Source organism: Eleutherodactylus coqui, chromosome 8, assembly GCF_035609145.1.
Source record: "Eleutherodactylus coqui strain aEleCoq1 chromosome 8, aEleCoq1.hap1, whole genome shotgun sequence".
NCBI classification, from domain to species: domain Eukaryota; kingdom Metazoa; phylum Chordata; class Amphibia; order Anura; family Eleutherodactylidae; genus Eleutherodactylus; species Eleutherodactylus coqui.
In genome coordinates, this window is record NC_089844.1 from 208,201,832 (window position 1) to 208,213,852 (window position 12,021).

The 12,021-nt window shown below is 55.1% G+C and overlaps 4 protein-coding genes across 4 annotated transcripts; 3 read left to right on the plus strand and 1 right to left on the minus strand.

The window, feature by feature from the left end:
• Nucleotides 1-3,286: 3,286 nt before the first annotated feature.
• Nucleotides 3,287-3,973, plus strand: LOC136577814 (histone H1B-like). Its single transcript, XM_066577738.1, has one exon. It carries the CDS (start codon nt 3,299-3,301, stop codon nt 3,953-3,955), a length of 657 nt encoding a protein of 218 aa, XP_066433835.1. The 5' UTR covers nt 3,287-3,298; the 3' UTR covers nt 3,956-3,973.
• Nucleotides 3,974-4,606: 633 nt separating this feature from the next.
• LOC136578110 (histone H3) lies at nt 4,607-5,017 on the plus strand. Its single transcript, XM_066578012.1, has one exon. It carries the CDS (start codon nt 4,607-4,609, stop codon nt 5,015-5,017), a length of 411 nt encoding a protein of 136 aa, XP_066434109.1.
• Nucleotides 5,018-7,523: 2,506 nt separating this feature from the next.
• Nucleotides 7,524-7,924, minus strand: LOC136577815 (histone H2B 1.1). Its single transcript, XM_066577739.1, has one exon. It carries the CDS (start codon nt 7,911-7,913, stop codon nt 7,533-7,535), a length of 381 nt encoding a protein of 126 aa, XP_066433836.1. The 5' UTR covers nt 7,914-7,924; the 3' UTR covers nt 7,524-7,532.
• A 325-nt stretch (nt 7,925-8,249) lies between these two features.
• LOC136577817 (histone H2A type 1-like) lies at nt 8,250-8,694 on the plus strand. Its single transcript, XM_066577740.1, has one exon. It carries the CDS (start codon nt 8,254-8,256, stop codon nt 8,644-8,646), a length of 393 nt encoding a protein of 130 aa, XP_066433837.1. The 5' UTR covers nt 8,250-8,253; the 3' UTR covers nt 8,647-8,694.
• The last annotated feature ends 3,327 nt before the right edge of the window (nt 8,695-12,021 follow it).

Consider the following 12,021-nt stretch of genomic DNA (forward strand, 5'->3'; position numbering starts at 1 on the left):
GAACTCAAAGACTGCCTCTTCCAGTCTTGAGCTATCTATGTTGTGTCACATGGATTTCTTGTTGCTATGTAACTCAGGGCACCTTGGGTCACAAAGGTGGAGGCTTGGAACCGAGCCTGACCCTGGGCCCGCTAACGTGCTTCCCACACAGACTATAGCGGGTCCTGGTCATGGTGTCTTGGCCTTGTAATGCCACCTCCTCCCGCTTGGGGTCAGGGGATCAGCAATGCACATCATGTGCTTTCTCTAGTGTTACTACAGTTATCGGAGAAACTTGTTTGGGCCAAATGAGATGAGCGTAACTGCATTAACGTTACAGGAGCCTGCCTATACTTCAGCTGCAGAAATGTTACAGGGGTCTGCCAATACTGCTGCTACATAAATGTTTCTGGGGTCTGTGTATACTTCTGCAACTAAAATGTTACTGTGGTCTGTCTATACTGTTACTACTGAAATGTTACTAATACTGGGCTATGCCTATACTGCTGAAACTGAAATGTTACTGGGGTCTGACTATACTGTAACTCAGGAGAAGAGGCAGCGGTGTGTCCCGCAGGCAGTGCTTGTGTTTGGTTGGAGGTAGTGTGGTGCTTAGCTAAAGTGCGCCTTGCTAATGAGGGTTTGTCCGGAGTTTGTCTGGAGCTACACAATGCTACAACATCAGCATCGAGGGGCATTTTCTGCTCAGCCATCGTGGTAACTTCCCGGAAAACCTTGGTGCCCTCAGCCATGAGCAAGGTGGACGATCCCACCAAGATGTGAAGGTCATGGAGGCAGGGTATCAGGGTAGACGGGGTGCATATATCAGGGCCGACTATTATTGGGGCATCAGACCAGATTGCCAAAGATTGAACAACACTCCGTGACAAGCTATCAGCCTAACTATTTCCCTTTACCGCTACTACTTGCACACAATGTGACACAAGAACACTAGACCCTTTGTACGGACACGGTGACCTTTACATAAACATTACATTCAGAACTCATTTATTGTATTGTTCTCCATTGTATGTCCATGTTGGTCATTGTGAGCAGATTATTGACCCACCGGCCGCACTGTGTACTGCGGCTACTGCCTTTACATGTATGACTGCAGGTAGATACAGTGACCGGAGACTAGTGGGTTAAGGGTTAAATGTACATAGCTAGGCCGGTGTCCCGTGGGAAGTCACGCATGGGGCAGCCCGGACAGGGAGCTGTCTTCCGTGAAGCTTCTTGATGGCACCCCATGGTATTTATTATCCCCTCCTCCCCACGGAGGCATCACATAGACATAGAACAAGAGCAGCGTCCGAGGCAGCTAGGAGAGCCCGTCCTAGAGAGCGCTGCCCCCTCCCCTCACACCTGCCCGGAGGAGGGTTCATGGGAGGGCATGAGATGCAGCAAAGCCGGAGTGACCCTACTGTACTGAGAAGGAAGCTGGAGGCCGGCCGGGAGACGGAGCTCAGCTACAGTTGTACTGATGCCGTACCATCTGCGTTGCTCCTATTCACTTACAGCTGAGCGGCCCTGGTGCATTATGTCTCCAGCGGATGTAAGGGTGGAAACATGGGTTGGGAGCCCCGAGTTAGATGGTACGTCTAGGCGAGGGGCACGACGGTGGACCGGCTGCCGCACACACACCTCCCCACATGTACCGCCCATTCCCCTGGCAAGCTCACATATCTCCCAGGCGGATTCCCATCTCTGGTCCTGTCTCACACATCTCCCCGCCGGATTGACATCTACTCTCGTTTCCCCCCGGGCGCTCGCTGGACAGCTTTGTCTGCTCCCAGCTCCTGTCCCCGTCGGCCGCAGCAGCCGTCGCCGCTGTCACCCTACGCGCTGGCCTCCGCTCCCGTATACCGATGGCACTGGCGCCGCTGCCACGGCGAACCCCGCTCTCGCTGCCCATGGCGCCGCTGGTGGCCAGCTCTGCCGATGACTGTGCGCTGCTTTTGTTCGGCCGGAGCAGCGGCTTGCCTACAAGAGCTCCACTAGCTGCCCCTGACACTGCTCTCTTTCTGGGTCGCCTCCTTGGGCGCTAAATAGAAGAGCTGATTAGCGATCTGGAAGGGTATAGGGGACGGGGTTGTGGGGGAAGCGGGGGTCTCACAGTACCGATGGTCCTTTAGCTTTCTGGACCAACACGCTCTCCCGTAGGAATCCCAGCGGACACTGTACAACATCTGCTGCCCCGGGGATCTACAGTAGAACCCTCCCTGCGGGTTCTGTACGATGTCACCGACTGTGGCACTGGATCTGGCGCTGAGAGTCCCGCTGTATCACTGCTCCGCTCGGACATCAGTGACTGACAGGCCATCGCCGGCTGCTGGAGACCCGCGGGTAGAAGGCTTTGTTCAGGCGTCATTTCTTGGCGATTTACATCCCGATTAGAGCGTTGTTAGATGCCACCGCTCTTCAGCAGAATCCCAAGTTCCATCTTCACCGTCAACGATTGATGGGAACTACAGAGCCGATGCAATGACCGTCACGTCCAGCACATGGTATCCCTGGGATGATATAGAACGGGCAGCAGCCCGCGGGAGGAGATGAACCTGCAGAGAAGAAGAATCGCTTCTTCTTGTGGACAACCACACCCATCATGTCCGGGGTATTAAAGGGACGATAACGTGTGGCATTCCCGATCGTCTGAGTGTACAGGGGGGTACTGGGTTTCCTCATCTTACATTGTGCCGCAGTATAGAGAAGTCTGCAGTATATACAGTATACATTCAGCACCCGGGAGCTGGCAGTGAGCGGAGGCGCCGCCTGTGCTACACCTCTGGGCTCTCGGCAGCTCCAGGTCGTCCTCGCATTGTGCAATCAGCTTCTGCACGATGGAGATTGTGGAGTAGATCCCGGGGATGGTGACAAGGGCCGGGAATAGAGGGAAGGCGCTCCCGCAGCGGTTTTATCTCCGCAGATACGCGGTGATGTGCAGATCGGGAGAACTATGGCGAAGATCTCGTGGCCTCCTCTCCGCTCCTCCCCGGAACCTCCGCCAGCAGCGGCTATAAACAGTTGCATGAGATGTCAGAGAGTGAGGAGTCACGTTGAACGCGAGCTCTCCTGTCCGGTTCTGACCGGTAACGGACTCTTATCCCGGGCAGGGAAGCACAAGAGGAGAACGGAGCGGAGAGAGGCCCGGATGGGATAAGGCAGTAGCTGTGCTCAGTGTCAGCCAATAGCAGCTCAGGACGGGCCTGCTCACGAGCCAATCAGAGCGCGGCCGCTGTACATATAAGAGGCGCCACCAGCGCCGCTCTCAGAATTTCTCTTCCAGGAGAGTTTTAGTATTTGATTTCCGCAGCACACAATGGCAGAAACCGCGCCAGCCGCCGCTCCTCCTGCCGCCGAGCCGGCTGCCAAATCCAAGAAGCAGCCGAAGAAATCCGCCGCAGGGGGCGCCAAGAAAAGCAAGAAGTCCTCCGGTCCCGGCGTGTCGGAGCTGATCGTCAGAGCCGTGTCCGCCTCTAAAGAGCGCAGCGGGGTGTCTCTAGCCGCCCTGAAGAAGGCTCTGGCTGCCGGAGGGTACGATGTAGAGAAGAATAACAGCCGCCTGAAGCTGGCCGTCAAGTCTCTGGTCACCAAGGGCAGCCTGCTCCAGGTGAAAGGCAGCGGCGCCTCCGGCTCCTTCAAGCTGAACAAGAAGCAGGAGACTAAGGACAAGCCGGCCAAAAAGAAGCCAGCGTCTGCGGCCAAGCCCAAAAAGCCCGCTGGAGCCAAGAAAGCGGCGAAATCTCCTAAGAAGCCCAAGAAGGCTCCGGCCAAAAGCCCGAAAAAAGCAAAGAAACCTGCAGCGGCCGCCGCCAAGAAAGTGGCCAAGAGCCCGAAGAAAGCCTCAAAGCCGAAGGCCGCCCCAAAGCCCAAGAAGGTGACGAAGAGTCCGGCTAAGAAGGCGGCCAAACCCAAAGCTGCCAAGAGTCCGGCTAAGAAGGCTGTTAAAGCCAAGAAGAGTGCGGCTAAGAAATAAGCTGAAGCCGCCCATGCATTTACCCCACAAAGGCTCTTTTCAGAGCCGCCACCTTCTCACCGCAGAGCTGTATTATCACTGCCTCGAATTCTGTTCTAGATAGCAGCGCCCCGATAGCGGCTACAGGGGACTTCATATCAGTTGGGAGTCTAGGGAGCGAGGGGGAGGCTGTAGAGGGGGAGTAATACGAGACATTGTCGCCGCATCATCCCTGTTCCTGTTGGGGAGTGTGACCTATACAACGCGTGTATGGATGCCGGGCTGAGTGTGAAGGGGGAGGGGACTCGCCGACCTAATGCATTTCCCATAAAATCAGCGCAGCTTCTAATGGGGGAGACTGCCGTGCAGCGTGGAGTGCGTGTTTCTGCGGACATATCAATGCAGGGAAGCAGCTGAGAACATGATTTCACAGACACCCGTACGTATCATGCAGTGGCCTGATAGGGTGAGGTGGGGCCAGCCTCTGCCGAACGCTGATTGGTCGCGGGCATCAAGCGTTTTGGCGGGCTAGTGGTTTGTTCGAAAAAGCCAATGAGATGTAGGGGGCGTTGTTTCTAAGAGCCAATAGGGAAAAGCAAGTAGGGTATAAAGGCTCTGCTCTTTCTACGGCTCCCATCATATCACATCTGTGTGCATCTCTACAGTAGAGCTATGGCCAGAACCAAGCAGACCGCTCGTAAATCCACCGGAGGGAAAGCTCCCCGCAAGCAGCTGGCTACGAAGGCCGCCAGGAAGAGCGCTCCTGCCACCGGCGGAGTGAAGAAGCCTCACCGCTACCGTCCAGGTACAGTGGCTCTCCGTGAAATCCGTCGCTACCAGAAGTCCACCGAGCTGCTGATCCGTAAGCTTCCCTTTCAGCGCCTGGTGAGAGAGATCGCCCAGGACTTCAAGACTGACCTGCGCTTCCAGAGCTCAGCGGTCATGGCCCTGCAGGAGGCCAGCGAGGCTTACCTGGTAGGGTTGTTCGAGGACACCAATCTGTGCGCCATCCACGCCAAGCGGGTCACCATCATGCCCAAAGACATCCAGCTGGCCCGCAGGATTCGCGGAGAGAGGGCTTAGATCTGCTCTGGGCACCGCATGGAACACAAAGGCTCTTTTCAGAGCCACCAAATCCTCAAACGAGCTGCATCCTGTCCTCCGCTGTCATTTCCCCAATTCGGGTTCACAGCCAGCCTGTGTGCGGTGTACCCTGGCGCCGCCTCTCCCCAATAATGTTCTGTCGTCAGCAGGAGGTGGTCTGTTAACCCCTTCAGTGACCTAGTCAGTTCCTCAATTAATTCATGCCATTCTCTCATCTTTCAAATGTAGTAGAAAGAGATTTGAATCCCCGGCAGACTGTTATGAACGTGGTTGATCAAACGTGTCCGTATGAGGCATCTATCTGTGCCTGTGTGCCGGGAAGGGATTAGTGTTGATGTATTTATGTGGATATTATCTCATTGTACGAAGAAGAAAGACAGCAATACACAAAACTACACTAATTAATACCGCATAATGGGATTGGGAACCGCCCGGGAAACTGTTGAGAATTGTAAGAATACGCGGTCAATTCAAAATTCCAAACGGTTCTGTGTTAAACCAATCAGCAAGGAGAGGGGAGTGGCCAACATGTAATTGCCCCAATAGGAACGCCTAAACTGTCGTCATTGGTTACTGTTTTCAATCTGGTCCGCTCGTCGCGTAGATAAGGGAGGACGCTTGAACCGGTTTGCAATTGCTTTCTACTTACAACGTAGAAGATCTGTTCTGATACGTGTAATCCGCCCTATATCGGATGCCTGCCATCACCCCTTATGCGTTGGCATTGTTAGTGGCCAAACTCATTTAACCCTTTGAATCACACTTTATGCCCATTGTTGTTCTTTGCGTATGCTATAGTCAGCCGTGTTCCCCTCATGACGCCTTCCCGCAAGGTCTTTGTATCATTAAAATGAGTTGTCTTAACTAATACTAGAGAGAGGGGGGCGGGGACAAAGTAAATAAATGCCTAGATGCGCACATACATACTTCAGTTATTGCGGATAACAGAGATTTAAGCGTTCTATTAAAAATACCCCCCGCCATGATGACCCCTAATGCCAGGGAATCTTCTCTTCTACCAGGAAGCAGGCTGCGGCGCACTGAGTGTATGTCCTCCTTGTACTAAAGCATACGGCCTGCCAGCTAATCCGTGTAGTGCTACCATATTGGAGGCGTCCTCTCATATAGAAGTGCTGCGATTGCACCAAGCTCTCCTAGGGACCCGCACAGCCATTATTTTACATAGAATTGCCGTCATAGCAGCCAGCTCTCCCAGAGTGCTGCACTGATTTCCCATTGCGGGACTCTGGGAGACCTGGGTGATATAGCCGGAGCACTAAATTAATCTAGGGAAGAGGTTGGTCTCTGAGAAATCCGGGATGCCCGCTGTTCTCCATGCCAGACTGCCATCTCCGCTCCCGTTCACCTGCGGCCGCTGCCACGATGGTCTCTGCTTCCGTTCACCCTGCTGCCGCGGCTACTCTGGTCCTTGCTCCATTATGGTCCCCGCCCCCGTTCCCCATGCGGCTGCTGTAGCCGGTGCACTGCCCCTCTGGTTCTCGCTCCCCTCCGGTCCCTGCACCCGGGAAGGCTGCCACTTTGGTGACTGCCATCTCCTCTCCGGTTCCGCTGTCACTGTGGTCACCTCAGGTTTCTACACCGACATAGAAGGGGGTTCTTCATTGTAAGAGCAGTGAGAGTGTGGAACTGTCAGCCCGAGGACGTGGCTGATGGCAACTTCGATAAAAGGGTTCAAAAGGGGCATGGGCGTCTCTACATAAGAAGCTGGAGAAGGTGAGGCTATTCTCCCCTTGGCCCCCCCCCCCCCCTCTCCTTTCCTAGCACCCCCAGTGCTCTTATTTTCAGGCATCCCCGATTGCCTCCGCTACTCACTACAATGTACTACAGCCCCCAGCATGTCGTCTGCCTACTACCCCTTTCCCTTTGTGCACCCCACTGCTTTAGGGCGCAGACCCGCATATCCCCTGTAGTCTTCTGCCTTCCGAGCACTCCAGTACAGCTGCTACTTGTGGTCGGCATCCCCCTCCGACGTCGACCGCCTCGTGTAGCCACCACGCCGACCTCACCCCACAGCATAATCCAGTCATGGGCGCACTGTGCTCCGTGTACCTCGGTGGCAAAAACGCTGCCGCTTCTCTAATGGCTAATTGTCCGCAGCTGCATCACCGAATCCACGTAGCGCCCACCTCTATGGAGGCGTCCGCATAGCGCGGCTTCGGTCACCGCACGTATCCCTAATCTGCAGCGCAATCAGCATCGCAACCCCCGACAGAGATACAGTTGTGTAGGGCTGCAGGGAAGATCTCCTCAAATCCAGTACATAGACAGAGAACAACTCCGGTACAGAGACAAAGACGAGTTGTGCAACGCAGGGGACTAAGTAACCGAGCCGATGTATACACAACCTTTGTTACAGAGGAGCAAACGAGGATGCTCCCTACACAACCGGGAGGTGACAGCTCTGCTGTAGACGGGGTGGGTGGCTCTTAGAAGAGCCTTTGGGGTGATCGTGCACGGCGGGCCACAGAACAGATTACTTGGCGCTGGTGTACTTGGTGACGGCCTTGGTGCCCTCGGACACGGCGTGCTTGGCCAGCTCTCCGGGCAGCAGCAGGCGCACGGCGGTCTGGATCTCCCGGGAGGTGATGGTGGAGCGCTTGTTGTAGTGAGCCAGGCGGGAGGCTTCCCCTGCAATGCGCTCGAAGATGTCGTTGACAAACGAGTTCATGATGCCCATGGCCTTGGAGGAGATGCCGGTGTCGGGGTGGACCTGCTTCAGCACCTTGTACACGTAGATGGCATAGCTCTCCTTCCTGGTCTTCCTACGCTTCTTGCCGTCCTTCTTCTGAGTCTTGGTCACGGCTTTCTTGGAGCCCTTCTTGGGCGCTGGAGCAGACTTGGCGGGATCAGGCATGATAACGTAGAGATACTTTCCCAACTGGTGAGAACAGTGTTCCTGCACCTCCCAGCGCTGCGGTATTTATAGCGGGGCCATGCAAATGAGTACCGCCGTCTGCTTGCTGTTCTAGTGGAGCAGCAAAACATGTGACCCCTGTGAGCGTCTTAGCCACGCCCAGTGCAGCTCATTGGTTCTTCCTCAAGTCTGGCCTCTATTGGGGGGATTGAAATCTACCCAATTAGAGGAGAGGAGGGCGGAGCAGCAGGTTATAAAAATCAACAGAACTGCGCTTTCTCGTTATCACAACTTTCAAGGTGTTTTTTTTTCTCCTAGTTCTGCTTTCCTGTGCTAGAAGATGTCTGGACGCGGCAAACAAGGAGGCAAAGTCCGTGCTAAGGCCAAGACTCGCTCATCCCGGGCAGGGCTGCAGTTCCCTGTCGGCCGTGTGCACAGGCTTCTCCGCAAGGGCAACTACGCTGAGAGGGTGGGCGCCGGCGCTCCGGTCTATATGGCAGCAGTGCTAGAGTATCTGACCGCTGAGATCCTGGAATTGGCTGGCAATGCCGCCCGGGACAACAAGAAGACCCGCATCATCCCCCGTCACCTTCAGCTGGCTGTGCGCAACGACGAGGAGCTGAACAAGCTGCTCGGTGGGGTGACCATCGCCCAGGGAGGCGTCCTGCCCAACATCCAGGCCGTGCTGCTGCCCAAGAAGACCGAGAGCAGCAAGACGAGCAAGAGCAAGTGATCGCGCCGATCCCTCCATAGAACCAAAGGCTCTTCTAAGAGCCACCCACATGCTCCTTACAACAGAGCTGCGCCGCTTCTATGCTGTGATACTCGGCGGCCGGTACGCCGGCTGCACCGGGAAACTAACTGTACAGGACTTTCCACAAGGAGGCAGAGATTGGGGCGGATGCCAATTTGGCCATCCCTGTCACCGGCAGAAGCGGACAATCGTCCTGCTCTAGGTGACCTCATGTCCAGAGGATGGGCGGCTGTAGGACTCGCTCACCAGTCCTTGCGATAACGGGTTAACAGAGTCCTCTGTTAGGTCACGTATATACAAGAATCGGAACGATTCTGTTGTGTTTCGGATAGAACACCCAGCTTTCTCAGGGTCCTGCGTGGGCCGTATGCTTACAAAGCGTTACAGCCGCATCATCCAGCCCTCTCAGAGCTCTGCACGGTCGCCCCCTTAGAAGTGCGCTCATCATGTCACTCCACAGCCATGCCCTTTTTATGGAGGTGGAGCTATATCACCCAGCTTTCCCAGAGCCCTGCACGGCTCAGGCTGGTTTTGGATTATAGTAAACCTACAGGGATTAGACGTCCTCTTGCGTTACGGGTGGAGCAGGTAGAGGATTCCACCGCCCGTCGTAGGGCTGGGATTAGGGGGTGTATCTGAGGGTTCTTTACCTCCAGCCCCGAGCGCCTCTATATCAGACGGCCTGGTCACTGATTACACGTGTTACATGGATGGGGGACAGGAAGAGCGGGAGACGCGATCAACTGAGCGGGAAGTTCAAAATCTCCGGGGATCAGCCAATGAGCAGGAAGAATCTGACTATAGCCCCGCCCATAGGCGGCACTAAAACCACCCGACCTCCAACGGCAGGTCTGTTAACCCTTCACCGCACTCATTAATTCAGGCCCAGCTCCTCGCGTATTATAAACATAACCTGCCTGCCCTAAATCGGTTAAGGGGTTTAAAAGCGTGCCGTGACCGCAGCCTGAAGCGCACCCTGACGGGGAGGCTGCTCCACCCCCGCTGTATCATGTCAGAGCGCATAGACCATCACCGCTGCTGACGACCCCACAGGGAGTTGGATTACAGCCTTTCCTTGGAAGAGGTGGGCGGCTCTGAGAAGAGCCTTTGTGTTATGGTGAAAGAGCAGAATTATTAACCTCCGAAGCCGTAGAGAGTGCGGCCCTGGCGCTTGAGCGCGTACACCACGTCCATAGCGGTGACGGTCTTCCTCTTGGCGTGCTCGGTGTAGGTGACGGCGTCGCGGATCACGTTCTCCAGGAAGACTTTCAGGACGCCGCGAGTCTCTTCATAGATGAGGCCGGAGATACGCTTGACGCCTCCCCTGCGAGCTAGACGGCGGATGGCAGGCTTGGTGATGCCCTGGATGTTATCACGGAGCACCTTCCTGTGCCGCTTGGCGCCGCCCTTCCCAAGACCTTTCCCTCCTTTACCGCGACCAGACATCTTCTACGTTGTAAGCAGAAAGCGATAGCTGCTCAGCGCCGAGCCCTACTCTATATAGACAGAGAGCGGACCAGAGAGGAAACTACTGATCAGGGCCGTCATTGCGGGGCGTTTCTTTCAGTAGTCTAGAGTAAAGGCCCATCCCCTCTCCCTGCTGATTGGCTGAATACAAGAGCCCTTGCCATCTTGTGCAGCCGATTGGCCTGTCAGCTCCTGAAGCAGTGGGAGAGAAGACGGAGGAGGGGTGACGGAGACAAGGGCCAGGCAGCAGAGAGCCGCTGGAGCGTGAATCCCTCCTGTAAAGCGAGCAGTGCAGCTGCTGCCAGAAACACGTGGGGGCGAGGAGAGAGCGCGCAGGGAGGCTTCGGTGAAGGGGAGTACTAGAGCTCTGCTGCATCAGCGCTCCCCTGCCGGAGCAGAGAGCCACTCAGAAGCCACAACAGACAGCTGTGGGCGGCAGGAACATCAGGGCACCGTGTATAACAAGGAGGCCCCATAACCTGTGACAGTCCCCGGCACAGGGCATACAGTGGCACTTCTACTGCCACCCCAAGAAGCACCAGCATTACTCCTCCTCTGCTGTGGCCACCATGCTGTGCAACACTCTGCAGATTCTCAAGACCCGGAGTCCCTCATTACAGTCATCAATGAAGTGCAAACCGAACGACTTCCCTGTGTGACTGCTGCCAGACACTGCTGTATACTCCTTATGTCTTAGGGGCCTTTACAGGTCTACTTAAGGAGCTTTAAGCAATTTGCACAATCCCCTACAAAGGCAGGAAATGCAGAAGTGGTTCTGCTATGGGACCCACTAGACAGAACTCTCCCAGTGATACACTAAAGATGTTTGTGACGGGGGAACCCCCCCGACACGGAGCCTACGACATCATCTGCATCAGGAGACGTGGCCTCTGCACCAACCGCCTGTTTGAGTTCGCTTGCTGGGTTGGTTCAGACTTTGCAATGCCTGTCCGATCGGCTCTTATCAGCGATGCAGACAGCTACTGCTGCCCCTACGGGTAAAATCCACGAGATCCGAATGGATGTGAGCCTGTTGAGACAAGCCACCCAGAATCTAAGAGACCGACTGGGTCACTAGTACAGAGGACAGGATCTCTGTGCTGGATGATACCGTATCCCCGCCGGCAGCGACTGTGCGAGCGCTTATGCCAAAAGCAGAAATCTGGAAACAAAAGGCGGGCGGCTTGGGAAATGGTTCACGGCGGTATAATCTGTGTTGTGGGCCTGCCAGAACGCACTGAGGGGCAGAGACCGCAGGGGATCATGGAACAGTGACTACCTGAATGCTTCCCTGTCACACAGGTCTCTGTGGTGGAGCGCGCACACCGAGTACCCATGAAACCACCTATACCAGGCGGGCGCTCCTCCTAGACCCCTGTTGGCAAAGCGGCTCAACTCCTGGGATAGAGAGGTGATCCTACAAGCTGCCAGAACAGGAGGCCCTCTTAGATGCAACAATGCTGCAAAATCCATCTTCCCGGACTTCTCGGCAGATCTACAAAAGCAGAGAGCGCCCTTCTTTGGGATCAAAAGGCAACTCTGAGATCTCCAGCTGCCATACTACATGGCATATCCTGTGCGACTGCGAGTGGTGGATGGGGACCGCACACGTTTCTTCTCCTCTCCGTCTAAGGCTGAGGAATGGCTGTCTAACAGGCATCAACCAGAGTGACTGAAATGTACACTTATCTAAGGAAAAGACTTGGGTATACTAATAGATCATAGACTGAACATGAGTCAACAATGTGATGCAGCAGCCAAAAAGGCAAACACAATTCTGGGATGTATTAAGAGAGGCATAGAGTCTAGATCACATGAGGTCATTACCCCCTCTACTCCTCCTTAGTCAGACCTCATCTGGAATACTGGGTCCAGTTCTGGGCACCC